General features: G+C 53.1%; 5 protein-coding genes across 12 annotated transcripts; 3 read left to right on the plus strand and 2 right to left on the minus strand.

The window, feature by feature from the left end:
- Window positions 1-93: 93 nt before the first annotated feature.
- On the minus strand, window positions 94-1536 carry RPS27 (ribosomal protein S27). The gene is made up of 4 exons (XM_081024953.1): window positions 1497-1536; window positions 1084-1192; window positions 534-644; window positions 94-179 (listed from the first exon to the last, which is right to left on the minus strand). The coding sequence occupies exons 1-4, from the start codon at window positions 1500-1502 to the stop codon at window positions 151-153; spliced, it is 255 nt and encodes an 84-aa protein (XP_080881079.1). The 5' UTR covers window positions 1503-1536; the 3' UTR covers window positions 94-150.
- A 3537-nt stretch (window positions 1537-5073) lies between these two features.
- Window positions 5074-10759, plus strand: RAB13 (RAB13, member RAS oncogene family). Its single transcript, XM_081026842.1, has 8 exons — window positions 5074-5323; window positions 6589-6649; window positions 7501-7561; window positions 7799-7876; window positions 7959-8048; window positions 8168-8233; window positions 8334-8384; window positions 8523-10759. Exons 1-8 carry the CDS (start codon window positions 5200-5202, stop codon window positions 8595-8597), a joined length of 606 nt encoding a protein of 201 aa, XP_080882968.1. The 5' UTR covers window positions 5074-5199; the 3' UTR covers window positions 8598-10759.
- A 281-nt stretch (window positions 10760-11040) lies between these two features.
- JTB (jumping translocation breakpoint) lies at window positions 11041-14591 on the plus strand. The gene is made up of 5 exons (XM_081026843.1): window positions 11041-12669; window positions 12823-12860; window positions 13069-13151; window positions 13573-13652; window positions 14046-14591. Exons 1-5 carry the CDS (start codon window positions 12590-12592, stop codon window positions 14200-14202), a joined length of 438 nt encoding a protein of 145 aa, XP_080882969.1. The 5' UTR covers window positions 11041-12589; the 3' UTR covers window positions 14203-14591.
- CREB3L4 (cAMP responsive element binding protein 3 like 4) lies at window positions 14501-19173 on the minus strand. Of its 8 annotated transcripts, none has more exons than XM_081026838.1 (11): window positions 18631-19125; window positions 18315-18499; window positions 17838-18084; window positions 17563-17684; window positions 16193-16258; window positions 15980-16072; window positions 15752-15858; window positions 15574-15642; window positions 15381-15465; window positions 15118-15214; window positions 14501-14953 (listed from the first exon to the last, which is right to left on the minus strand). In XM_081026838.1, the coding sequence occupies exons 2-11, from the start codon at window positions 18486-18488 to the stop codon at window positions 14760-14762; spliced, it is 1254 nt and encodes a 417-aa protein (XP_080882964.1). In that variant the 5' UTR covers window positions 18489-18499; window positions 18631-19125; the 3' UTR covers window positions 14501-14759. The 8 variants fall into 8 exon arrangements, with proteins under 8 accessions (XP_080882964.1, XP_080882963.1, XP_080882967.1 ...); XM_081026837.1 differs by having other exon boundaries at window positions 15980-16075; window positions 18631-18886; XM_081026841.1 differs by lacking the exon at window positions 16193-16258 and having other exon boundaries at window positions 18631-19115.
- A 2864-nt stretch (window positions 19174-22037) lies between these two features.
- On the plus strand, window positions 22038-25980 carry SLC39A1 (solute carrier family 39 member 1). Its single transcript, XM_081026844.1, has 4 exons — window positions 22038-22109; window positions 22792-23010; window positions 23156-23286; window positions 24352-25980. The coding sequence occupies exons 2-4, from the start codon at window positions 22824-22826 to the stop codon at window positions 25006-25008; spliced, it is 975 nt and encodes a 324-aa protein (XP_080882970.1). The 5' UTR covers window positions 22038-22109; window positions 22792-22823; the 3' UTR covers window positions 25009-25980.
- The last annotated feature ends 129 nt before the right edge of the window (window positions 25981-26109 follow it).

Raw genomic sequence — 26109 nt, forward strand, 5'->3', positions numbered from 1 at the left:
ACTTGCCCCAAACGACTAGCAGTCCGCTCTTCTGCTTGCCCTGAATACTTGAGGTAGGACCTTCCTAGCAGTAAAACAAGACAATAAACGGGATGTATCCAAAATGTGTTTATTGGGATGGTTCCCCATTCATCTTGACTCAGGGTGCTTTTAGTGCTGCTTCCTTCTGAAGGAGCACCCTGGAAGAAAAAGGTTCAGAGGTTAACTGACAGCAGCCGACTTACCCCACCCCACCCCCACAGATCAAAATAATGCCTGCCGGTCCATTCACAGCAAAGTGACATCTTTCTCATCCCTTTGGCTATTACCTGGACCTTATTATCAGCTTCAGCTCGTAAGAAGCCCCCTTTATCATCCTTTCATCCCAACTTTAGACAGTAGTTCTTACATTAATACGGGGTTTCTAGTATTACTTTTGGGGACAAAGATGATCAAATCCAACCCTCCTTGTAGAAGTCTGATAATTTACATTGCACGTGACCCCTCTCACTGTAAGATTCAACCCCCACAACGACAGTGGTGAAGCCACTTACCTTCTGTAAGCCTTGCTTTTCCTCCTGTAGGCTGACAGAGGACCGTGGAGCAGCCCACACACAAAACCACGGTTTGTGCGTGGCTGAAGACGGTGGTGATCTTATAGCATCCTGAAAAACACACCGAGCGTTTCCCCCATGCCTTGCCTCACTTACAAGCACGCGGTCACGTGTTACTGCTAAGACGTGCGTGTTAGGTAAACTTGGGCAAGTCGTTGTCCTGCTCTAACCCTGCCGGCCTGGCCTAAGTGCACATCACAGCCCGCTCAGAAGCGTCCGGACCGCCTGCCCCACTATGGGTTTCGGTCACGGGGGGGGCGCCGTCCTGGTGCCTGAGAGGAGAGGGGCCAGCCGTTACTCGGGCGCAGAACCGGGGTCCTGGACGGGCGGCCGGCGAGAGGCCACCGCGGCAGCCGGCGCACGGAGGCCCGGTGGGGAAGCCCTCGGCCCCTCGCGTTTCCGCCGCTCGGGCTTCTGCACGGCCCCCCCCCCACGCGCCCCCCCACGCCCGGGTCCAGCGCCCCGCCCACCCCGCGAGCGGCCTCCGCACCCGGGCACTTCACGTCCATGAAGTACGAGTTGGGGCTCTGCACCAGGCGCTTCTTCTTGTGCTTCCTCTTCTCCTCCTCCGGGGAGGGGTGCAGCAGGTCCTTCGCGAGCTACGAGGGGCACAGGGGCAGGGGCTGAGGCACCGACGCGGAAACGGGCCGCTGCACCACAGCGCCGCCGCCACACGCCGGGGAGGGCTCGCCCCCGCCGCCCCCGGCGTCTGCGCAGCCGGGCCGCCATCTTAGCTCCCGTCCGCTCCCGTCCGCGCGGCGCCCCGCGGCCCCGCGCCCCCGTCGTGAGCGTCCCGGGGCGTGCGGAGGGCACACGGCGGCCTCCGCGACCCGAAACCGGCGTGAGGGGGGCGAGCGGGCAGGAGAGCGACAGCGCCGCCGACACCTGCACCCGGGAACTCACAGGCATGTTCTCGTGGGGAGGTCGTCACCGCCGGAAAGGAGCGAAAGCGGAAATCCTGCGCCTTATATCCCTCCTTCCGCAGGAAGTGACGCCTGGGCCCGCGGCCGCCATCTTGGGAAGGTCCGCTCGCGGGCCGTCTGCGGGGCGGCGAGCAGGGCGCTGCCATTTTCGGAAGGTCTTAAGCGATAGTCGGGACCCAGACGTGTCCCCGCGTGGAGAGGACGAGCGTGCTGTCTTCAAAAGGAGAGCATTCGATCTCCATCAAGTTTCGTGCTGCACTTGGACAGTCGGAACCTAATACGTAGGAGCTGCTGACGGAAACCGACCCAGCGGTGCCGGACTTTTCAATTGGTTCAGTTTGCCTATTTTAAACAATTCAGAAATGTAAATATATGATAGTTCTCGTATTTCCCCCATCCCCAACCTACTGCTGGGGTTACATTTATTGTCTACTTCCCAATCGTTCCCTCTAATACTAATTGCATCAGGCACTTCAAGTGCTTATTAGGTGCAGCGTTCTGACTGCTTCACAAGAACATCTTCACAAGAACCCTACCAGGTTGATAACTATGATTATGCACGTTTTACAGGTTAGGAAAGTGATGCACAGAGAAATTAAATTGTCCAAAATACGACTAAACTCCTCCCAAAACGGTTGTGCTGACTGACATCCCGCCTCCTTTTCCCCACATGTTCGCCAACACTGTCGTCGTCGCAAGATTTCCAATCTTGGCAGCACGGACACCCTCGACAGGGAGTAAGAAAGGAGCACTGAAGGTTGAAGCATCATCTTCTACAATAACAACCAAAGGTCTAGAATGTCCTTTTGTCGTAAAGGAGGAACGAGGATGACCGAAATGGCACGGGGTGGGGGCTGGGGATCTGGTTAATTCCAAAGGAAAGGGGTAGGCAAGGCATGCGAGTGGGAACAGGGACGTGCTGGTGCAAGTTTGACCACCGGCTCTGTGGAGGCTTGCTGTCTTTGCTAGTTTCAACGGTGTAAATATTCCGGATGTGGCTGATTTCAAACTGCTAAGGTGACATCGTTAAACACAGAGTTGGTAAGAGGTATCCACAATCTGTTCTCACCAGCGGTTCATAAGAACTGGTTCCAGTACGTCAACAGTAATTGGGGGAAAAAATTTTTTTAAATTAAAAAAAATGGTTCCAACTCACAACTGATGGGCTGGTAAAACCTCTGAGAGAGTGACATTTAAGCTGAAATCTCAAAGATAAGGTGTCAACCATGTAACAATCTGGGGGGTGGGGAAGCATTCGAGGCTGGAAGAGCTTATGAACAGAAAGCCCAAGGCCAGAATGAGCCTGCCACAACTGGGGGGGAAGCACTGCTGCCAAAGCTCCGAGAGCTATGGGGAGAGTACCACCTGGATGCCGATGGGGTGACAGCAGGTACGCAGCAGCGTGCGTCCATTTTAGGGAGGTGAGCGAGAATAATAAATCGCGGAGGGCGAACAGTTCCAAGCGAGATGTAAAGAACAAGAACTGATGGGTTTTTATCCGAATAATCCATGAAAATTGAACAGTAATTTAAAGGACTGATGAGAAATGGTTTGGCTAAGTGAGGAGAGACAGAGAAGACTCAAGACGTGTGATACACTTCGAAGACCTAATGGGATGTTCGCAGCCGCCGCCCTTACTCTCTAACACCAGACAACGCTACCTGTACACGTAGATCCCCCAGCTGGAGCCAAAGGAGAAGAGGGCTAAGTAAGGAGGTCTCTGTACCACGGCTCGTGCAAAGCCGACTGCTGGCAAACCCACCGATGGAGAGCACTCAGGAGGCAACTGGCTACAGGCGCCGCTCACAAGAGTGCGCCCTCTACTGGAGGGGTGAAGAAACCTCATCGTTACAAACCTGGGACCGTGGCACTCCGTGAAATTAGACGTTGTCAGACGTCCACTGAAAGGTCTCTTTCGCACACTTCCCTTCCAGCGTCTGGTGCAAGACATTGCTCAATACTTCAAAACGGATCAGCGCTTCCAGAGTGCAACTACTGGGGCTTCGCAGGAGGCAAGTAAGGCCTGTCTGGTGGGCCTTTTTGAAGACACCAGCCTGTACGCATGCTATCCATGCCAAACGAGTAACAATTGTGCAGAAAAAAAACTCCAGCTAGCACACAGCATAGATGGAGAACGTGCTTAAGAATCCACTATGTTGGGAAATATTTCATTCTCTAAAAAAAAAAAAAATTATTTTCTTCCTGTTCTTGGTAGTTCTGAACGTTAGATATTTTTTTCCCATGGGCTCAAAAGATAACCTAAGTAAATGATTGCAAGTGGAAAAATAGGGGACAGAAATCAGATATTGGCAGTTTTTCCATTTTCATTTGTTTATGAATTTTTACTATCAATGCGGGGACATAAAGCATTAATGCAAGTCAAAATGTTTCAGTGAACAAGTTTCAACAGTTCAATTTTATAACAATTATAAATAAACCTGTTAAATTTTCCTGGACAATGCCAGCATTTGGACTTTTTAAAAAGTAAATTTCTTATTGATGGCAGCTAAAAAAATACATAAAATAATGGGAGGTGAGAGAATGGACAAAAAGGGATTGAATACCCTTGTTTAAGAAGGAACAAACATGGGCACATAAGGTAACAGAGATAAGTGACAAAAGATACCTTCTCACAACCAGCACAGTATCTTTATACAAGGACGATTCCTCTGACCCCTTAGAAAAGCAGATATTCTGAGTAATTTTTCAAAGGCAGAGATAAACTTGTTTCTTTATAGCCGTGTTCTGCATACTTCAGCTTCCTGGTTGCCAAGGCTACGCATTCACAGCCGGTTCAGTAGGGTGTGAGGAGTGCCCCAGGGCTGTGTTAAAAGATCCACGTGTCATCGGAAGAATGAGACCAGACATTTGTAGTCCGAATCTCTTTCTGAGCTGGCTTGTCAGAGAAATCACACACAGGGTACCAGAAGAAGGAAGACTGGGGCCGAGGGGTGGGGGAGATGGGAGTAGGGGGATGGGGGTGGGGGTGGGTAGGGTGCGGCTGATTCTGGTGTAATTGTTGATTTTCATTCTGTTCCACCAGGAGGCAGACTGACTCAATATATAACCTCCTACTCCAGGGCATCCCGCTTTTTTTCAAAAGGAGCTGGGATTCTCGAACTAAGGACTTGGAATTCTAACACCAGAATTCTAGAATTGTCCCCGAAGGAATCTATCTTCCTTGAATAGCCCTCCCAAAAATCAGCCCCCAATTTTTGCCAACTCCCAGCGCCATCCCTGCCTTCACCTTTATTCCCCCCAAAACCTTTCCCTTCCTCCTAATTCCTCGAAAATTCCCCTTCCCCTGGTCATCTTGGTTAAACTTCTACTTCCCTTCACCCCAGCCTCTCTGGCCTCAGACGGTAAGAATGAGGTCAAAGCATAGAGGGGAACGGGAGTAAGCAAAAACCTGTGGGAAATGGCGAGGGAGACAGGCCGTCCCCGGCTGCGAAGGGAAAGCCCAGGGCGCAGAAGGCCGGGCTGCCTCCCCGGCCGGCCGGAGGGTGGGCGGGCAGGGGGTGGGGCCCAGAGGAGTGCCGCCTCTCTTTCCCGGAGCCTGGGCGGAGAGGGAGGAAAACTTCTTCCTGGCCCGGCTCCGGGCGACTGTGTCTGCCAACCCTCCACTCCCGCCTACCAGTGCCCGGCGCCTCCCCACCCCTCCCCCGGCTCCCCCAGTGTCCGCCATGGCCAAAGCCTACGACCACCTCTTCAAGTTGCTGCTGATCGGGGACTCGGGGGTGGGCAAGACGTGTCTGATCATTCGCTTTGCAGAGGACAACTTCAACAACACTTACATCTCCACCATCGGTGAGCCCGCTGGCCATACCCCAGACCCCCCATGCCCTCATCCCCAGGCTCCCGGGTTACTAGTGGCCCCACCTCTCAGCCCTCTTAGAGTGAGGCTTCTAAACTCTGGTTCCTCCACCCCTGTCTCAGACCCATCCCCCATACATGCCTCTGGTTGGTACCCAAACCCCTAACCTTTCTGCAGCCTCCAGGCAACTTGGGTTGTGGTTCTTCGTACCATTCTTGTCCCTCGTGTCCCCAGATCCACGTGAATCCTTCCTTTGCTGTTTCCCTCTCAGCTCCTCTTCCCCCACCCCACCCACCTAGAACTCAATCTGCTCTCCACATTTCCTGTATTCCCCCTCCCCGACCATCTCTCTCCCAACTCTGCTAGCGTCTTTCTGCCCCACTGACTTTCAGACTTGCCCACTGCATCCTCCCCTTATCACCTACTCAGTCTCCTTGCCCCTCAACTTAATAGGGGGCGGGGAGGGTGGAACGGAGTGGCTGGCTGTGCTAGAGGGTGGCCCAAGGGCTAGGATCATGAATATGCAGTTTGCCTGGTGAACAAGGTGGGAACGAGGGGACTTTTGGGGTCTCTGAGTCAGCCTGGTGACTCAGCCTCCTCCGTAGGGCTCCCAACAGGCTGGGGGAGGTGCCCAAGTTTCCACTAAGAACTGTGTCCCCTCCTCCCCTCTCATCTTTCTTAATCTCCTCTGATCCGGGAAATAAGACCAGGAGAATCTCAGGACAATTCTGGTCAGAAAGGGGAAGGAAAAATGCCGCCGTTTCCTAGTTCAACCTCAGGAGGGATCTTGTTTAGCTTCAGACTTTCTTGGTTGCAAGCCTGGCCTCTGAGTTAATTTACGTAGACTGACATCAGCTCGCTTTTTCCTCACTCTTTACCGGTGAGGACCAGGACAGTGGGTGGGTATTGAGAGTGAAGGGTTCTAGGAAAACAGAAGGGAAAAGGGATCTGAAAGTAATATTTCAGAGGGACATGGACTGAATTGAGACAGTTGTCAGCTGGCACGGCTGAGTGGACCCAAGGGCCTTAAGGACCTTGACTCTCCCTGCAGAATCCATAAAACTCTAAGTAAAAAACAGTATGCTTGCTATATAAATACAGTTTTGAGAAGATTCTCCTGGTTTTACATTTCCAACAAGGTTGCTGATCCGTTCCCCCCTCCCACCACACACTTCTGCATGTGCATGCGTGCACACACACACACACACACACACACACACACTCATACACACACGTCAACTTCTGTGTTCACTCCCAGGAATTGATTTTAAGATCCGCACAGTGGAAATAGAGGGAAAGAAGATCAAACTGCAAGTCTGGTGAGTGAATCCCCCGGACTTCTAACCAGACTTTCTGGTCTACCTCCTACAACCCTTTTCTTCCTATTCTGCCTCATTCTGTCCTGTTCCCCATTGCTCCTTCCAGCACTTCTAATCATTTCTGTCTTCTCACTCAGATGTCCTTCCATCTCTTTCTGCTCACTAACTATTGTTTCAGCTTTTTTGGTAACTCTCTTGCCTCGCCCGGCTCCAGAGCACTCTTTGAACTTGACAACAAATGTCTGTTGAACTACAATGTGCAAACAGGCTCTAAGCAGTTAAATAGCAAGTCACAGAATTAAGACTTGGCTGTGAGGCGAGTGCTCTGTCTAAATTATGGAGAGCCCAGACAGGCAGGTGGAGAAAGGAAGCTGGAGACCCTGAAGGTGTTTACGTGCTACCAGGCTTCATGGTGGCATTACGATGCCAGAGATAAGAACAGACTAGTTCAGATTCTGGTTCTGTTAGAGGATGACCTTCATGAGTTATTTAGCCTCCCCAAATCGGTTTTGTCATTTGTAAAATAGGGGCAGTAAAACCTGTCTCACAAGGGTAGAATGAAGATTCCACAAAATGACACATATGTATACATGTGAAATGACACGTACACAGTGCTTGGCATCGAGTAAGCGTCCGAGGACTAAACCGGAGAGACCCTGTTTCTTAGGCCTCTGTCATCTCCAGTATTAGCCCAACTGCGGCATCCCTTTCCTCCTTTACTGTTTCCTGACTCTGTTCCTTTCAGCCCTAGCACGTTGCAAAAGCTAAATTCTTAGCTGGCAGGGGTGAGGGGAGTCTCTTTGGAGAGCCCTTCCCTCTATGCTACCCCCTGAAATATTCCACCTTCCCAGGGACACAGCTGGCCAAGAGCGATTCAAGACGATAACTACTGCCTATTACCGTGGAGCCATGGTACGAAGTGTGGGTCTGGCCAAGGGATAAGGGCACGAGGCAATAAAGTGTAGGTTTATGAGTACCGAAAGGCAGGGATTGGGGCAGGGACAAATGGGGGTGCACAGTGTGGGTTGCAGATGACAGTGGCCTAGTGGTTTGATTTGAGGATAAAACTTACAGGGTCACTTAGAGGGCAGTGGGAAGCCTAAAGGGGACGAGGGTCCCAAGCTCCTCTGTGAACTCTGCTATCCCCAGGGAATCATCCTGGTATACGACATCACGGATGAGAAATCCTTTGAGAATATTCAGAACTGGATGAAGAGCATCAAAGAGGTGAGGGCAGAACCTGGAGCAGGATGGGCATTGTGAAGATGAGCAGGACCCAGCTTTACTGGTCTTACCTTTTTGCTCCCAGAATGCCTCCGCTGGGGTGGAGCGCCTCCTCCTGGGGAACAAGTGTGACATGGAAGCCAAGAGGAAGGTACAGAAGGAGCAGGCCGATAAGGTAAGGGCCAGACTGGGCAATGTTCTAGAACTGGCCTGGGAGGGCCACGATGAGGTCGGATGGCGGAGGACTTGGCTGCTGCCCTTTATCCAACTCTTCTTCCCATGTCCCCCCTCTAGTTGGCTCGGGAGCACGGAATCCGATTTTTCGAGACCAGCGCCAAATCCAGTATGAATGTGGATGAGGTGAGACACACCCCCTCCCCACCCCCAAAGAGATGGCGTATTTGAAGACAGACTTATCCTTTTCTCCAGTCTGATCTGACCAACCTCCTTTCCTCGTTAGGCTTTCAGTTCCCTGGCCCGGGACATCTTGCTGAAAGGAAGCCGGAGATCGGTGAGTCGGTTCTGCTGGGCTGTGTTGGGGGCTGGGCAATGCTAAGACACCTCATGAGGGTGGGTCCCCTTCAAAGTCTGTAGCCTCAAACCCCGGCCAGCCACTGTCACCCTGACCCCTGTGCCCTTCTGCCTGTAGGGGAACAGCAGCAAGCCCTCCACCACTGACCTGAAAACCTGTGACAAGAAGAACACCAAGTGCTCCCTGGGCTGACCACCCCTTGCTGCTGCCGACCCTGAGCCTGGAGGCTGAGCCTTAGGGAGGCCGGGCTGAGGGGCTGGGTGGGGAGAAGTAGCAGGTGGGGCTTGGAGGAGGAGAGATGGTACCTGGTGAAAGAATGGGGAGACGATGGAGAACAAAAGGAAGGGGAAGGAAAGAGGAAAAGAACGAAAGGAGGTAGATCAGAGAGGGAAGAAGCCAAAAGGGAAAGAATTGAGGAAGTGAAAGAAGGTGAGAAGGAGGTAGAAAGAGAAGAAGGAGGGAAGGAAGGGAGGGAGCCCTGCGCCTTAGACCTTCCCTGGGTTTCCAGGGCAACTGTAAATGTAAACAAATGATTGATTCTGTTCTGGGATCAGGTTTTAGGGTCCTGTGAGAGGCTGGCTCAGCACCGCTCTCTGAACATTTGGTCCTATCCTGTCACTGCATGGTCTTTCTCAGTATTAAAGGCCACCATTTGCACAAGTGTCCCTGGTTTGGGTAACTTTCATCAGTGTTGGAGTCACTCTATTTGTAAATTCCTGCCTCTAAGATGGCTGGGCTGCCCGAGTTCCTGAGATGCCAGGACTAGTCAAACAGCTCTCCCTTCTCCGGGGCTCAATTGATGAGGAAAACAGCAAGAAAAAGACTGTCTCTGGGGCCGACTCGGTGGCTCAGGTGGTTGGAGCCGTGCTCCTAACTCTGAGGTGGCTGGTTCGATTCCCACATGGGCCAGTGAGCTGCGCCCTCTACAGCTAAGATTGGGAACAACAGCTCTCCCTGGATCTGGGCTGCCGTGAGCAGGCGCAGGCGGAAGGGGAAGAAAAACAAACAGAAAGAAAGGAAAAAACTGTATTAAAATTGTAATACTCAAAATATACTGATAACAAAAGATGAATACAAGTCATGTGTATACACTTGGGGAAAAAAAAGATTCTTTCTAAACCTAGAATGGGGACATACTCTTTCCTTTATGGGGTTCAGAGGATCACTGTGGGCAGACTCTGGCCCAGGACATTCCAGAAGGACTTTTTCTTTCTTTCTTTCTTTAAGAAGAACTCCTTTTTGGGCCTCCCCAGGGGAGTGACATCCCTAGTTTCAGCGCAATCGCAGAACCTAGTCTTGTTACCCAGTGATTTGTGCAAGCATCTTTGATTCTGCAGCGGGTAGGCATTATTATCATCTTTTATAGATGAGGAGAATGAGACACAGAAGAGGTTTACTTATTCATAAATATTTATTGAGCATCTACTATTTGCCAAGCACAGTGGTCAAGTTAACACAACCTTTGGGTGGCACTTACACGAGGGACAAGTAAATTTGAACAGAAACAGGTCCTAACTACTGAATCACAAAGAGGCAAAAGTATTGACATGCAAAAGAACCACCACCAAAAAACTCAGGACACAGCCCCTTTCATCTTACACAATACTTTCTAAACAGCGGAATGATCTCACGGACTTGATCTCTTGTCAGGATAATGAAAATGTCAGATTGGTTCAGACACGATTCTGTTAGTTTTATTCATGGATATGATGTCCCAGGTATTTCAGAAATCCCCGAGCCTGCAGTGTGGAAGTGGATGGCACAGCCCTGGTTAGTGCAAAGCCTTTTTCGTGCTGCTATTTCTGCTGGTAAAAGACAACACTCAGAAAGAAGTCTGATGTTCTGGGAGAAAAACTTGGACATGGATTTGATAAATGTACTAAGCATCCAAGCTTTGATGGGGTAATGTCCTCATCTGTGGCTTATGTTTGAGCTCTGTAGTCAACTGCCCAGTGAGTTTAATTTGCTCGAGAGAAGAGGAAAGACTTGCATTTTATGAATCCCAGGAAGACTGACATCGTCATCATACCTCACAGCAGATATTGTAAAATTCCGTTTCAGCGTGGAGATCCTATGCAGTTGCTCGGTATGGCTGTTGGATGTGAGATCTCAACAAGATCTCACAGCTTGTCATGAAACAAGATAGAACGGGGTAAGGAGTAACGGAATACTAGATTTCAGCCAAAACTTTTTTTTTAAATTTAATTTGGAAAAGTCAATGTTGCAGTCACATTAGCCACATTTCTAGAGTTAGAGCTCACTGGTCATGTGTGGCTTATGGCTTCTGTACTGGGTAGAGCACATATAGAACACTAAAAACATCACACACACACACACACAAATCAGAACGTTTTATTGGACAGCACTGGTATTGGGGTGAATTAGGAGGCTACTGCAGTAATCTGGGGGGAAACAACAAGAACCGTAATACCGGCAGTGGAAATCGAGCATGCATGACATCTTTTCTCTTTAGAGCACTGTTTTGGTTGGCTTCTCACTGGTCAATTCAACTGAAGTCTGCTGTTGAAATCTCACTTTCATTGAGTGTTTGTGTGTGTTTAATACATACTTTTTATTATTAATTTCAGGTGTATCAAAACTTCCATTATAGCTAAAAACTACCGAGGAAAAACCCACACCCTACGTTCTGTAATCTACAACTATTGACACACAGACAAATAAAGGAAAAACAGTCACAAGCAAAATTAAAGCTCAGCCTTAACCAGTTGTTTTGTTTTTCTTCAACTCTCACCCAGTGATCTTTCCAGTCTGATAGTTCCTGCTCTGAGGAAGCCAGCTTTAAGTCTGACGGGAAGACGGAATTTATGGGAAGTAGCATTAGATATACTGGTAATTCCAAAGTGCCCTCGCCCTTCTGGCGGTGGGGGAGGGTAGCAGCTGTGGTCTCTGGGCTAGAAAGACTGGTGGGGCGAAGACGTGGAGCAGAGTTAAGAAAAAAGTATGGGGAGTAGGATTACTGGGCATCAAAATGAGCTGAGTTTTGGATTTAAAAAGTATAAGAGGCGAGGACAATATGATTAAAGGAGAATAAGTGGTTTCATAAACATTCCATTTGCATCTCGACCAAAAAAAAAAAAAATGCACAGTGGCATTTCCATTTTACACGGAGAGCCCGATAACGTTCTCAAGTCACGTGGCTAATAAGCCCGAGAACCGAAGCTCAACACTTGTCGGGACTTCAAATCTCATGCTCTCCTCGTTGCCCTAAGGATTATTGCATCATGTAGGAGCAAGAGAGAGCTGAGAGCGTTTGAGGCGGTCATTCAAGTACCCGTTCTGGGCAGTAATCTAGCAATCACCCTGCGAGAAGGGGACATCTGAGTAGAGCTGAGTGGGAGCCCAGAGACAGGGAAAGGCTTCACGTTCCCCGGGGGTCTCGGGTAAAGTCGCCGGACCGCCAACCCCGCGTCTGCCCTTGACCATCCCGGACGGGAAGGGTGAAATGGGTTAATAGGTCAGAAAGGCTGAAGCTTAACGATAAATCTAAGGGTTGTAAGGAAGGAGCCAATCCTGGCGGGCGACGTGTGGTTCCTTTGTACGTCCCGCTGCTCGCCTAGCCCAGAGGGGCAAACGAGGCGACAGCCCAGGGACGACGAACCGAGAACACAGCTCCCCCGCCGCCATTTCCTCAATTCCCGCAAGACTCCCAGGACCAAAACACGAGAGGGCACCGAGCCAACGGGCCGCTCCGAGAGCCGATTCCCGGGAAGCAGCGCGCCGCGCCGCCAGCCCCGAAAGACTACAAGGCCCAGCAGGCAGCGCGCGCGCCTCCGGCTCCGCCTCCGCCTCCGCCGACCCGCCGGGCAGGAAAACCTGGCGGGGCAGCCCGGCCCCACGCCCAGGAGCCGCCGCGGGGCAAGATGGCCGCGCGGGGGGCGGAAGCGGAGGCGAGGGCGTTCTAGGGCCGCGGAGCCTTTCGCGCAGACCTGCGGGCCGGCACAAGGGAGCTCACGGCCCTCGCCAGCAAGAGCGTTGGCTTTCCTCGCCGTGGCCATGGGCACGTGCCAGTAGAGCCTTGGACCCGAGGCAGCCCCAGCAGTTCGCAGCCTGACCTAGAACCTCCCGGACGGCTGCAGAGGAGGCGCCGCTTCTGCGCTCACACGGAGGCACGAGGCCAGACGAGCAGGCCGCACCGTCCCGACTGGTGCGACCCCGAGCACCCCATGCCTGCGGGCGCGCAGAGGCGTGGCCTCCCCCAGGGCCGCTACCTCTGGGTGCTGTGCGCTTTCGCCTTCAAGCTCTGGTAAGGCGGGGCTGAGGGCAGGGGAAAGGGGGGAGACGGAGGATCCGGCAGTACCCGCCCCCGGGGACCAGGGCGATCTTGGCCCTCGACCGCGGGGGTCGCGGCGTTCCCTCTTTTCTGATTTGTGCCCCCCTTTCCCTCTCACCGCTGCAGCCAAGCGGAGGCCCCGGTGCAAGAGGAGAAGCTGTCAGGTGGGTGATGGTCTGGGAACCGGACGGCCCCGTAGTTTCGGCTGTGCTCTGTGTTGACGTCCCGCCATATGTCAGGAGCACGGGCAGCAGAGGGCGGCGTCACGTGGAGTGCGGGCGTTCGGTGGTGCTGGGAGGTTGGATGGGCAGAACCTGGGGGACACATCTTTTCTGAATGAGGTCTGGGGCCGGCATTTCTGTCCCCTTTTAGTGAGCACCTCACAGCTGCCGTGCTGGATGGTGGAAGAGTTTGTGGTGGCAGAAGAGTGTGCCCCATGTTCTAGCTTCCAGGCCGTGAGTACCTGTTTTCTCTCCCTTTGTTCGCACAGCGCATCAGCCCCTCCATCTGACGAAGCATGCCTTTGCGTTGTCTTGCAATCTTTTCCCTTGCAGTTTTGGTATATGTCCAAATCTGAACTTGTCTTCTACCCCCCCCTCCCCCGAAAATGTGCCCTTTTCTTTCCAAATTCACGGCAGCATGCAGCTAATACCCACGTCCTGTTCATTTTTAATCCGCAGGCTCTGGAATCTGTCCCTGCCTCTCCTAGACAATTGCCCCTGAAGCCGTCTTTCAGACACATATCCTAGTCACGTGGCGTCCCCTTAGTTCTGTGGCCTGACTGCTCTGAGCCCTAGCATGTGGGCACCTGCCTGTTCTGAATGGCAGCCTTTCTGCTTCTTCCTAACCTGCGCTTTGGTCCTTCTCTCCTGGCAGAAAACCACCCCTGAGTGTGGTGCCACAGGCAATGTGGAGAAAATCACATGCAGCTTATCTAAGAAGAGTGACTTCAAAAGGCAAGTGCTATGTCTCTTCTAGAAACCTCTTAGGTCACCTTTGCTCCTGTGACCTTAGGTAGACAGTCCCACCTCTTCCTCTTGGAGGGAGCGTGGCATATTGGAAAGAGCAAGGGATTTGGAGCCAAATTACTTCAACCCAAGTCCCACCTCTGCTCCTTAACGCTATGTTGTTGGCCATATTTTCTCATCAGTAAAATTGGTTAATACCAACTCTGCTTCTCTCACCAGAAAATACGTGAAATGATATATTTGAGTGGGATTTATGTACTGAAACACATTAGAAGACTGACTCTGGTTTCCTCTTTTCCCCTGGGATGTACCTTGGTTAGGAGATTGGAAGGAGAGGCTGTCTGGCCTTCCCTGGGAATAACTGTTTCTTCCCGCCCCCAGCTGCCGCTCAGCTCTGATGGAACAATATTTATTCTGGAAATTTGAAGGGGCTGTCGTGGGTGTGGCCGTGGTCTTCGCTTGCCTCGTCATCGTTCGTCAGCGACAGCTGGACAGAAAGGCTCTGGAGAAGGTCCGGAAGCAAATCGAGTCCATATAGCGATCTTCAACCGTTTTATATGGGTCTTAAAGACCTTCCCTCAGACAGAGAAGGTGGAACAGACTGACTTGTGCGCTTGGTTTTGGGGAACCTTGTGGTGGCACTCCTTGTTCCTATCTTCCTCGTCTAGATTGTTAATGAGCAGAATAAAAAGAATGACATCGTTTCCTTCCCTACTGTAATTTGGTTTGAAGCAGGAAGTCATGGGGGCAGGGAGGGAAAGAGGGTGGTGGCTTTCAGCCTCAGTTTACCAAGTACCTGTGTTCCCCCTCTTCTACTACTTATTTAAAACTGGGATATGATTTCAGCAAAAAAAGTTTATTTCTCAGCAGAAACTTCCGTTTGCCCTCCACCCTATCTCCAGAGAAGAAATAAAGTCACAGATACATAAAAGTATTTCAGGTGCCCTCTCTCGTAGGCAGACTGGGCCTCAGGGTACAGACATGTAGAGCGTCCCGATGTCACTCCGACCCCTGAGGCCGGAGAACCCTGAGTGGGAAGCTAGGATTCCTTGTGATGGGTGCTGGGCCAGGAAGTGTTCAACCCACGTCAGATCTTCACATCTCATCTGCAAGCAGCACAGTTCTCGCCTGCCCGCGGGGGCTGGTCTGCCTTCCCATCTTCTCAGGCAGTGTCCTTGTAGAGCCATTTGCACCCTTGGCCCCAGGTGGCCCCCCCAATCTGGACTCTACAACTGAGGTCTCCCAATATTCTGTCATGTCCTTGTGAGTCAGGATATTTCTGGAAATCACTGTGGGATGAAGGAAAGGGCAGTAGTAGAGTGCTCCCTTGGGTGGGGGTCCTAGACATCAGCGGCCGGCCCTCCCTTCCTCCCTCCCATCCCTTGAGGACCCTGGGGAGCAGAGCCCTATTTGCTCACTAGATGAACAGGGTTTCCCTGCCCTCGCCTCTCACCTCTGCCAGGCTGGTAATCCTCAGGCCCGGCTTCTGTTAGACCTTGAAAGGGGCTGAAACTGGGCAGGATGATGAGAGCCAGGGAAAACAGAAGGATCTGGGAGGAAGCAAAGAGACACTTGGGCTGCGGGGACAGTGACAGAAGGGAGCAGGGGGCAGCGGGGTCATCGGGTGGGAAGGTCGGTATGGCTTAGGAGTGGGTATGGGGCCGGAAGTGGCAGCGGGTGGTGGAGGTGGGGGAGACGGGACTAGGCTGATGGTACCAGAACGCAGGTGCTGGTCTGGGCAGCTTTGTTGGAGGTCTGAGTGATGACCATCTGCAGCTGGCGGAGCTGAGTCACCAGGGAGCTGGGACAGGAGGGAGGCTGGGTTAGACCTGGGAACCAGGGCCCGAGCGGGGAGCTGGGTGCCGCGCTTGCCCCAGCGCACCCCAGCGCACACGATGCTTTCACTCACACGTTGTGCCTCTCTAGCTCCTGGACTTTTTCCTGTAGTTCCTGGTTCTGTGCAGAGCAGGCAGCCACCCTATGGAGTGTGCAAAGGTGGGACAGGGTTCTGCCATCGTGTGAGTCCCTGACCTTGCCTGCCTGCTAAGGGGGGGGCCCAGACCTGGCCCCCGGGGAGCCAAGCGCACCTGCTCTCCAGTCCATCGACATACTCTTTCTTCCGCCGCCGACTGTCCTGAGCTGACTGCTTGTTCCGGATTTTCCTCCTGACCTTCTTCAGGATCCTCTCCTCTGCCTGGGGGCCCAGGGTGTGTCAGTCCCAGCCCTTAACCTCCCCCACCTTCCCTGTGATCCTGGCTCCGCAGAGGCCACGGTGGGGCCGCTGGGCTGGATCACCCTTTGGGGAAGTGTGTTACCTTGGTAAGGGGCAGGTGAGAGGGCAGGGAAACCCCTTCCTGCCCCAGTAGACGCTTCTCCTCCTCTGTCAGGATCAAGGCCTGACAGGGCAGCTGCTGGGGGACCGGAGCAGATGAGAGTGGTGAGAGAGTCACCCCGTTTCCAGCACCCAGGCCTCTCCCCCTGCATGCCTTCTAGAGAGTGTTTCCCAGTGGCACTGAGAAATAACTAACCATGAAATGAGGTGAGGGTGGGGACCTGAATTCAGGCAGGCTCTGGATCATGCCCAAAGGGACCTCCTGAGGCGGAGAAGGGAGAGAGGAGGTGGTTTGGTCAGCCTTTGTCCACCCACTGGACCTCAGCACACTGAGCAAGCTCGGGAGAGCCTGTACTCGTCCACATCTCCCCGGATCTTAGGGCTGTTTGAAGAGGACATGGAATAACTCACTAAGGTCGGCTTTGCTTATGCTTACAGCAGGCAAATCACTCACTGTCAGCCATTAACTTCGTTTGGCAGTGTGTCACCCAGACCACGGGGAGCTCCCTGGGGCAGTGGCCCACTCACCTGGGGTCTGAGCCCCACGTTTCAGTCGAAAACTCTGTCCCCTCCCAACTCCCTAAGGGTAACCAGACTGACCAACTTCTCATAACAGAGTATGTGGGCAGCGTAGATGGTGTCTGGTTCATGTGGGCCCACCGACGGAGTGACTTGCCTTTCTAACTCATCCTTTTTGGAAGATTTATGCTTCACCTTGTGACTTAAGAGGCATTTGCTTTTGCTTTTGCTTTCACTCTCTGAACCATTTCTTCTGCCTCTGCCTCTTCCTGGTCTCCCTTCTTGCCCTGTGACTATCTGGTGGAACTGTTAGAGAGGTGTCCCTCCCAACCCTCCTAGTCAAAACCTCTGAGAATGAGGCCTGGGGGGTTTTCTTTAAAGAACAAAACCATAAATTCCCCAGTGTTTTCAACACACACTCAAGTTTAGAAGCATCAAATGTTTTAAGGTCCCTCAGCCCAAGATTCTGAGATGCTTGGCTCGGCTTCTGATCCCAGCTTCAACCCCAGATCGGCAGCGAGCTTAGAACCTGTTCCCTGCCTTTTGCACACAAGGAGTTCCTTCCAAGATAAAGGCAAGGCCCCCTCCTCTCTCCCACTGGAGGAACCAGCCCAGCCAGCCTTGGGAAGGCATGTGATATGTTCCCAGCTGCCCCAGGCAGAGGGTGCCTGCTGGACAGTGGTTCCAGCGGAAAGGTATTTGCAGTTGCTTCTGACACCCTATGCCCAGGAACCAGTTGGATTCCCAGGCGGCCTGTCCCATTTCCGCATCCTGACCCGAGGTTGAGACAATCCATAGCCCTGGCTGAGCAAACCACACCGAGTCCAGGCTTCTCCCTCACCCCACCTCCTGAATTGAGTCCTCACCACCCTACCCCCCAAAGGCTTGTCTCCCTAGCCCTTTCCTGCCCTTAAATTGCGCACATCTGCCTGGCCCTCAGGCCCGATGCCACAACACCCAGGCTTGAGTTTTCCCTCCCTTCCCCCACTGCGTGGGTATGTATGTGTGTATCAGGGAGGACTGCATCCAGCCAAGCCCGAGACTCACCAGGGTTGAAGGAGGCACTGGGTGTACAGCGTCTGCTCTGGGCATGATGTGGGCATGGACATCGAGGGGCAGCTCGCTGACCATGCAAGCATCAGGCACCATAAGTGGTGGGCTCCACGGATCTGAGGAGACAAGTGGCTGGGAGAAGAGTTGGCGGGTACACCCTGCTGGTAGCAGGGCCCGGGGAGTGGCACAGGCTGGGGAGACCCTCTTAACCGCAGAGCTAAGGCACGATCTGAAGGGTCTTGGTCCCCTTCCCACAGAACAATACTGACCTAGCTGGATGGAGATGAGCCCTACGGCTGGCCCAGCTTCCCCCTGCATCCTCTCCAGGGCCCCTGCCTCATAGACAACCTCATAGAGGGTAGGGGAACTGGGTGCCTTGGCGGCAGGTGGACTGTCTGGGTGACCAGGGTCCTCGGAGATTTCACTGTCGCTGCCAGGAGATGCTTCTGAGCAGTACACTTCATTGGGATCAATGAAAAGCTTCGGGAAATCTTCAGGCTCACTCTCCTGAAGGCCCTGTATTAGAAGAGGGTGTATGTGTGTACAGGGAAGAATTCTGGAAGTCCTTCCTGATATCATACCTAGATCCTTCATGCTTCACCTTCGCCCTTCCTGTTCTTGACCACGGAGATAGTTAAGGGTTTATGTCTATTGTAGGAGCACTGTCTTCAGACCTCTCTCCAAGTGAGGGCTGAAACCTCTCAGAGTTGTGTCTCAACCCACCCCCACTTCCATTTGTCACTCACACAGCCACGGCCCCCACTGGACTCCCAGGCTTGCAGCCCCTGTTCTTGTAGCCGAGTTACTGGGACCTCTGAAGGTGGACAGTGGAGTCCCAGCTCCAGGAAGGGGCCTGTTGAGAAGACACCATCCGGGGGCTCCAGCCACACGTCCAGCAGGTCAGGGGTTCCGAAATCCATCCTGCGGGAGGCTTGTGGAGGTGGGGGGGGGGGAGAGTTGCAGGAGGATGATTGCTCCCCCCACAACAACACACACACACATACAGATTCTGGGTTCCTCTCGCTCCCCCTTCCATTATCCCTCACCTGTGCAGCCCCTCACCTGTCACCTGGAGATTTCGCCTCGGGCCTTATCTCTGTGGTTCAGATGAACAGGCCCCCGGGGTATTACCTGTTCCGAAGAGCCCAGCCCTGCCAAGCCAGTCCAGCCCGCTGACCGTCCCAAACAGTACACCTTTTCTTCTCTCCAGGATCTCGCATCCTGGACCTGCCCAGCCAAACCCCGCCCCCAGCCTTCCACTAGGCAAATGGGTTGCACCTAGGCGGGAACCACGGTAGGGGCACTGACTCTGGGGGTGAAGAGGCTGAGCGTCCACGAACCAGACCCGAGGAAAACATAGACAGCCTCGCCCTTTCTGCCTCAGTTTCTCCTAGCGATAGCAAATCTTCCAGAGGGTTTGGTGTCTCTTCAGGGAAAGATAGAGATGGCTGTGACTGAAGCCCAGGACGCTTGAGAGCCTGTTCTCCGGCCATCAATTTTGTTAGAGGGAGACCACCGCAGGAATGCAAACAAACGAAAAAGTCTACAGGATTGCCCAAGACTTACGGAGGTACGCCCCCTCCACCCCGCACCCTGCCGCGCCCTGCCCACACTTGAGTCTGATTGGGAGATGAAGATGTAGAGGTTTGGATGGGCAGGGCACGGAGCCAATGGAATTACCCTCTTGAGGCCCGCTCCGACGTAACTGGTCCGAATAGGCTGTCGGAGAGGGAGTGAGGCCAATCGGGGCGGGAGCATTTATTTGTCCCCGCGGGGATTGGGTTCCGCGGGACCACACGGAGGGTGAGAGCCAGAAGACTTGTAGGGAAGGGGAAAGTTTCCGAGAGTGTGGGTAGCGGCTGGGTTTGGTTTCTCTTACCACGTGACTCGGAAGCCCAGGTTATTACCCAGGCGGGGAGTAAATAATCTGTTGACCCAAGTTACGCGACCGAGCTTTGACTCAGCCGGCGGAAAGTCGCGCAATCGCGGGGTGTACAAATCCGTAATCTGTGCATTATGCTCTTAATGAAGAACAGCAGTTACACATACACACTCACAGGACTGTTAACTAACGCAGGGACGCGGGTCTGGAAAAACGACAAAATGTTAAAAAAAAAAATCATTGGGGTGTGGTGTGGGAATTTGTCTTGTCGTTTGCGTAAAATTCCCAACAACAGTGTATCCCCTGCATTTGAATAGTTTACAAAATGTTCTCATAAGCATTGTTCTCTCATTTAATCCACAAGAGTTCTAGGGTGGAGAGGTCAGGTAATAGTGTACTAATTTTACCTATGAGAAGATAAAGATCTTCTTTATCTTTGGAGGAATACCAAAACTCAGGATTTAAAAAAAAAAAAATTTTTTTTTGCCTTGGTCTAGTGACTGATGACCCAGGAATTCACTTTAAATAAAACAATGGAGTTATACTGATACAGGTATGATTTTCATCTGCCTGCCACCCAGTTGTCCTTCAGATAAAAGAGAGCTGGGTGAATAAAAGCAGGAAAGTTTGAGGTGTAGATTTGGAATTCAAACTGGTATCCTGTTGAAAATTTGGGCTGAGAGTAATAACAGGAGCAGATCTAATATTTACTGAGTAGCTATTACATGTTACTCATATAATTGGCACAGAAATTCTCAGCTGGGGGAGAGAAGTTAAGTAACTTTCTCAAGGTTACTCTGTAAGTAGCTGAACAAAGATTTAGATGCCTGAGCCCATATCCTTTGTACTAAGCTATCTTGCTGGAGTTTTCCCAAATTTCTCAACTCTGTCTTTCCTGCTCATCTCCCTGCATCTTGCTCAAGTAATGAAAAGACAAAGCAGGCTTGGTCGATCAGTGCAGAGCTCTGAGGAAAGGAGAGCTGTCCTTGATTAGATTTTTCCTAGAGTGAGAAAGGTTTCCAAGTGCTTCCTTCAGGCTGCATGTGCAGAGATGATTAAGAGAAAAATATAGTCAGCTTCCATTAATGTTAGAACTGGAAGGAAGCTTTGGCATCATCTGCTAGTCTAACTTCCCTCTTCCAACCAACTTAAAAAGCTCTAAAGAGGGAACACGATTTACCTAAATGATACACCAAACTAAGGTAGAGCTGGGACTAGTAGTACCCAGGAGTCCTGGCTCCCAATGCATGATTCTTTGTTAATGTTACCAATTATCAATAATCTGTGACAGACAGAAAGCATAATTTGTCATAAACCGTAGCACGCACAATATTCCCTTAAATACTCTGGAGTTGCCTCTAACAGTAATTTTTATCTTTTAATTAAGAGATTAGAACAGCAATGATAATTATTAACTGATGGGACCCCAGTACCCCATTTCACTTACATCCTGATCTTAAGAGTCCTATATGATTCTTTTCTCCTAGACTACCTCCCTCAAGAAGTCCTCACATTCCCCCTTTTCTTAAGGAAGTTACTTATCAAGCCATCACTCTGTCCCTTCTTTAGGCAATGAGGCCTTTTTACCTCTGCAAAAAAGAACAGGTTGAGCCCCCTTCCTTATCTTCCTCCTTTGTACCCTACCCTCCCATGAGGCTAGAAGAGGATTCTGATAACACAGGATGTGGGCCAAGAGGATCCAGGTGAAAGAAACAGGGAAGGTCCTGGGCTGAAAATACCTTGGCACATTCAAAGAACACAAAACAGAAAGGAGGCCAGCATGGCTGGAGGGAGAGGACTTGGAGAGTTGTCGGAGATGAGTTTGGAGGGAACCCAAGGCAGGTGCCTTGAGGCAACGGTAAGGATGGTAAGTTGGAGTGCGCTGGGGGAGAAGCGTTTCACTGACAGGGGTTTCAGCACCCCATGAGCTGGGGCCCACCACTTCTTTTCCCACTCCAAGAAGGCTGAAGGCTGTAGAGAAGTCAGCTCAGGCCACTGGCAATCAGGAAGGAATGATTTTCAAGAAAAGCCCTCTCTTTGCTATTTCCCTTTTCCAATTCTGCCGTGTCGTTTTTTTCCTCTCTTGTGGGTGCTGGCAAGGTAAATCAAGCATGGGAGTCAGTCCTAAAAAGGGAAGGCTTTCCCTTTGGCGCCAAGGTGCCCGGAAGGGATCTTGGAGTCTTCCAAGAGATGGATAAAAACACTTCGGTCAAGACCAGGCAGGTACACTCAGAGGAGCAGGGCGGAAGACTTGAGAATGCGCGGTGGGTATGGGGCACCAGCCTCGTCCGAGGGCTTTCTAGCTTCTTCTTTTAAAAGAGGAAGGCCTGGCCTCTGCTTTCCTACCGTCCAGCTCCGGCCTCTCGGACCCCCACCACGGCGCCCCAGGCCCGCAGCCCCTAGATGCTCTCTCCAGCCCCTTCCCTTGCTATCGCGCACTCCCCCCTCGTCCCCGCCTCCGCCTTGCTCCTGCTGCCCGTCTCTGATTGGCCCTAGGTCACGTCACTCGGGGTCTGGCCCCGCCCTCCAGGCGCAGTCATTGGCAGCAGGGGGCGGGTACGCGGAGGCTGTAGGGGGAGGAGGAGCGCTGGGGAGGGGGTGGGAATTCCCGAACGTAGGCCGGAACCCCGCGGGTGCCATGTAGTGGGACCCTCGCGAGGTGAGTGTGGCGCCCTGGGAGTGGGATCCGGGTCGGACGTCCAGGCCTCCCGGGAGCCCGCGTTCCGGCTCCCGCATTCTTCTGCTTCCCGGGCGGCTGGCGGCCTGGGACCCCGCCTCCCGGAGCCTGGACTTGCGGACACCGCCCTCGGTTGTGTGTCAGCCGTCCCGGGACCCCAGACTCCTAGGGCCCCGCTTTAGTTTTCTACCCCGACGTCCCAGCCCGTGGCCTGAAGCGGTCGCTCTCCCTTTCGGGGGAATGGCGCTGGGGAAACCGGAGCGGGAGCGGGAGCGGGATCCAGCGCCCGACCTCGCCGTGTTCAGACGGTCCACGAAGCGACCCGCGCGGCATCTCTCCACAGCCCTTGGCTTCATCCGTTCCTTCCTAGAGGGGGCTGGGCCTGTACTTTCCTGCAGGACGCCAGCTCCCTGGTTCTCGGGGCTCCGGGTGGAAGGGGCCTCATGCCTCAGTGTGCCCCTTGCTAGGCCCCTGAACAAGTCACTTACTTGGAAGGGATGGAGCGTGAGGGGAAAGAAGAATGTTCCCGGTGCAGGAGTGGATGAGTCACACCGGGTCGGGAAGGTCAGAAAGTGGCGAGGGAGCCGCATTTGGCCACCAGCTCTCCCCTTTCCTTGGCCCCATGTTTCCTTCCATGACCATTCCCCCACTTGTGTCTTCCCAGGTCTGAGAGTCACCGGAGCCGCCGCAGCCACCATGGGGCCCTGGGGAGAGTCAGAGCTCCTGGTGTGGCGCCCCGAGGCCGTAGCCTCCGAGCCCCTAATGCCTGTGGGACTGGAGCTGAAGTTGGGGGCCCTGCTGCTCCTGCTGGTGCTGACTCTAGTGTGCAGCCTGGTCCCCATCTGTGTGCTGCGCCGGCCCGGAGCTAATCCGGAAGCCTCAGGTAAGCCTCTCCTTTCCCTGCTGCCGTGGGGCTGAGGATGATGACCCGAGGAGGGGAGGCAAGAGTGACCATCGCTTGGCTTGGGGCAGTGGGGTCGGCAGGGGGTTCATTTGCTCATTCCCTTCTGTGCTTCACACCTGCCCAGCCTCACGCCAAAAAGTCCTGAGCCTAGTAAGCTGCTTTGCTGGGGGCGTCTTTCTGGCTACCTGTCTCCTGGACCTGTTGCCTGACTACCTGGCAGCCATAGATCAGGCCCTGGCAGCCCTGCACGTGACGGTGAGTGAGCATTGGCTGGCTGCACGCGGTGTATTCAACTGCACACCTCCAGGAGAGGTGGTATGTATGGATGTCTTCTTGTGTCCCTCCATGTCATCGGCGTGTGACCCTATGAATTGTGACTTTTCGTCACAGGGCATAGGTCTTTCTGTGGGTTCCTTCCCCTAGTCCCTGTGTGACCCCTATGTACCTTTTGAGACCGTGTGAAGAACCTGATGACCAGGTGTGTGACCTAGTCTGTGGGTTTCTCACTTCCGGCCTCCAGGAAGTTATTGGCACTCCGAGAATCATCTTTACTCTCTTGCCACTTCCCCGAACGATTGGAAATAGAGGTCCCTACAGGCCTAGGAAGGGGAAGAGGCAACTCCAGGGGCCTGGCTTTGCTGACCAAAAAGGCCCAAGGAAGTAGGATATGGGGAAGATCAAGTCCAAAGCATGGGAAGGTGTCACGGGAAAAACTGAGACAGTTGGCTGGCACTAGGCTCTTCCTCTAGTTCCCTAAGACTGAGGAACTAACACTGGATATAACCCTCTATGTGTCTGTGAGTGACTGACCTGTGCCTCCTTGTGACCGTGTGTAAGCCTGAGTGTCCCTGTGACAGTATGTGGCTCCATGTGTGAGCATTTGGGAAGGTGGGCCAATGTGTGACACTCTGTGTACGTCTACCTCAGTGACTCAACTGGGGATGGTTTTGCCCCTCACCCCCTGAAACATTCAGTCACGTCCAGAGACATTTTGGTTGTCATATCTCAGGGAGGGAGGGCGTTGCGCTGCTACTGGCATCTAGTGGGTAGAGGCCAGGGACACAGGACAGCCCTCCCCAGCACAGAATTACGCAGCCCCAAATGTTACTAGTGCCAAAGTTGAGAAATCTTGGTCTACATGTAACACTTGAGTGACACCAGAATCTGTGTGATTGTGTATCATTCTGTGTCTGTGTCACCAAGTGACTGAATCTTTGTGTGACTGACTGGCCCTGTGTCTGTGTGGGAGCCCAGGTCTACCGGGCTCCTCCCCATTCTTGGCCAATCTCCTGAACTCCCTGCTGCCCCGTCTGCCCACAGCTCCAGTTCCCCCTACAAGAGTTCATCCTGGCCATGGGCTTCTTTCTGGTCCTGGTGATGGAGCAAATCACGCTGGCTTACAAGGAGCAGTCGGCGCCACCGCCACGAGAGGAGACGAGGGCTCTTCTGGGGACAGCGAATGGTGGGCCGCAGCACTGGCACGATGGGCCAGGCATCCCCCCAGCAAGTGGAGCCCTGGCAGCCCCCTCTGCTCTGCGTGCCTGCGTCCTGGTCTTCTCCCTGGCCCTGCACTCGGTGTTCGAGGGGCTGGCAGTGGGGCTGCAGCGAGACCGGGCTCGGGCCATGGAGCTGTGCCTGGCTCTGCTGCTTCACAAAGGTGTCCTGGCAGTCAGCTTGTCCCTGCGGCTGCTGCAGAGCCACCTGCGAGCAAAGGTGGTGGCTGGCTGTGGCATTCTCTTCTCATGCATGACACCTCTGGGCATTGGGCTGGGTGCCGCTCTGGCAGAGTCGGCGGGGCCACTGCACCAGCTGGCCCAGTCTGTGCTGGAGGGGATGGCGGCTGGCACGTTTCTTTATATCACCTTCCTGGAAATCCTGCCCCAGGAGCTGGCCACTTCTGAGCAGAGGATCCTCAAGGTCATTCTGCTCCTATCAGGCTTTGCCCTACTCACTGGCCTGCTCTTCATCCAAGTCTAGGAGGCTCCAAGAGGAGCAGGGGAGGGTGGGTATCAGGTGCCCTTGACCCTCCTCCCCTCTTCAGGACTGGGGAAGGGAGGTATTGAGAACCAAAGAGTTCTCTGGGAGGTAGGGATGCAGGCTTTGGAACTATCTGACCAATGGAAGGGAGGTGGGTAGACAAGAGCCTGGCCCCAAGGCCCAAGGGACAAGGCGTGGTCGAGTCACTAGATACATGATCAAGGGACATCAGTATTGGGGAAGACACTGAGTGCTAGCTAGACTCGGGCAGACACTACACATAGGGACAAGCTGACACGGGGAGGCTGGAGGTGGGTACCTTGGTGAGGTGGGATGAAAGTATAGAGAGGCCATAGGCCCGGAGTCAGCAGTTCTGTGGTTCCTAGCCCATTTCAGCCCTGGCATTTGGAGTGGACCCCTCCTACTTTTCTTAGCTCCTATTCTCATATCTGTCTCCCTCCTCCCTTCTCCCAGGACACAAGTGCCAAGTGGCCTCTTCCTGCCAGCTTTGGTACCTTCTCTGGCTTCTCCAGTCCCGCTCACTCCTCTATTTTTAAAGTGCCAAATAAAATGCCCTCCGTCTTTCTCAAAGCACACTGATGGCACCTGCCCAGCACCTCCGTGAAGGCGGCTCTCTTGCTCTTTATTTTAGTCCCAGGGCCTGGGGTGCTGGGTTTGCTGGGTTGGGGTCGGGGGAGGGTTGGCCGAGCTGCAGGCCCCCGTACCACTGCAGCACCCTAGGACTACAGGACATGGACATGGTGCCCCTACCCAGATGATAAATACAGAGCTGCCAAACCTTTTTTATACCAGAGGAGCCCAAGGGGGAAGGGAAAGCCTCACTCTCCTGGGGTTATTTTTTGGGGAGGTAGGGCTGTGCATATGGCCATATTCTCTAGAATCTATTTTACTTACTGACCTGTTTTGGGACACGTTACCCAAATAAAAGATGTTTCTATACATTTGTACAGTATCTGATTCGTTTGTCTGGGGAAAAGGGTGGGCACGTGGCCAGCCTGGGAGGCCTGAGTCCCAGATGTTTACAGCTGGTTTTGTATCCCTGGTTTCGCAGTTTTCACTCAGGCCCTTCTCGTCCCCTTC

This window comes from Rhinolophus hipposideros (genome assembly GCF_964194185.1).
Source record: "Rhinolophus hipposideros genome assembly, chromosome: 19".
NCBI classification, from domain to species: domain Eukaryota; kingdom Metazoa; phylum Chordata; class Mammalia; order Chiroptera; family Rhinolophidae; genus Rhinolophus; species Rhinolophus hipposideros.

Bases quoted from the DNA above. Each gene is read 5' to 3' on its own strand.
- RPS27 (XM_081024953.1), bottom strand. The intron at 645-1,083 runs GTGCGGAGGCCG...TGTGTTTTTCAG, and splicing joins CATGGACGTGAAGTGCCCGG to GATGCTATAAGATCACCACC. The intron at 180-533 runs GTAAGTGGCTTC...TTTTTCTTCCAG, and splicing joins AAAAGCAAGGCTTACAGAAG to GGTGCTCCTTCAGAAGGAAG.
- RAB13 (XM_081026842.1), top strand. From the start codon at position 5,200: ATGGCCAAAGCCTACGACCACCTCTTCAAGTTGCTGCTGATCGGGGAC. The intron at 6,650-7,500 runs GTGAGTGAATCC...CCACCTTCCCAG, and splicing joins AAGATCAAACTGCAAGTCTG to GGACACAGCTGGCCAAGAGC. The intron at 8,049-8,167 runs GTAAGGGCCAGA...TCCCCCCTCTAG, and splicing joins AGAAGGAGCAGGCCGATAAG to TTGGCTCGGGAGCACGGAAT.
- JTB (XM_081026843.1), top strand. From the start codon at position 12,590: ATGCCTGCGGGCGCGCAGAGGCGTGGCCTCCCCCAGGGCCGCTACCTC. The intron at 12,670-12,822 runs GTAAGGCGGGGC...TCACCGCTGCAG, and splicing joins GCTTTCGCCTTCAAGCTCTG to CCAAGCGGAGGCCCCGGTGC. The intron at 13,152-13,572 runs GTGAGTACCTGT...CTCTCCTGGCAG, and splicing joins CATGTTCTAGCTTCCAGGCC to AAAACCACCCCTGAGTGTGG.
- CREB3L4 (XM_081026834.1), bottom strand. From the start codon at position 18,488: ATGGATTTCGGAACCCCTGACCTGCTGGACGTGTGGCTGGAGCCCCCG. The intron at 18,085-18,314 runs GTGAGTGACAAA...CTTCTAATACAG, and splicing joins CCAGTGGGGGCCGTGGCTGT to GGCCTTCAGGAGAGTGAGCC. The intron at 16,076-16,192 runs GTTAGTTATTTC...CCGGTCCCCCAG, and splicing joins CACCCTCACCTCATTTCATG to CAGCTGCCCTGTCAGGCCTT.
- SLC39A1 (XM_081026844.1), top strand. From the start codon at position 22,824: ATGGGGCCCTGGGGAGAGTCAGAGCTCCTGGTGTGGCGCCCCGAGGCC. The intron at 23,011-23,155 runs GTAAGCCTCTCC...ACACCTGCCCAG, and splicing joins AGCTAATCCGGAAGCCTCAG to CCTCACGCCAAAAAGTCCTG. The intron at 23,287-24,351 runs GTGAGTGAGCAT...GTCTGCCCACAG, and splicing joins TGGCAGCCCTGCACGTGACG to CTCCAGTTCCCCCTACAAGA.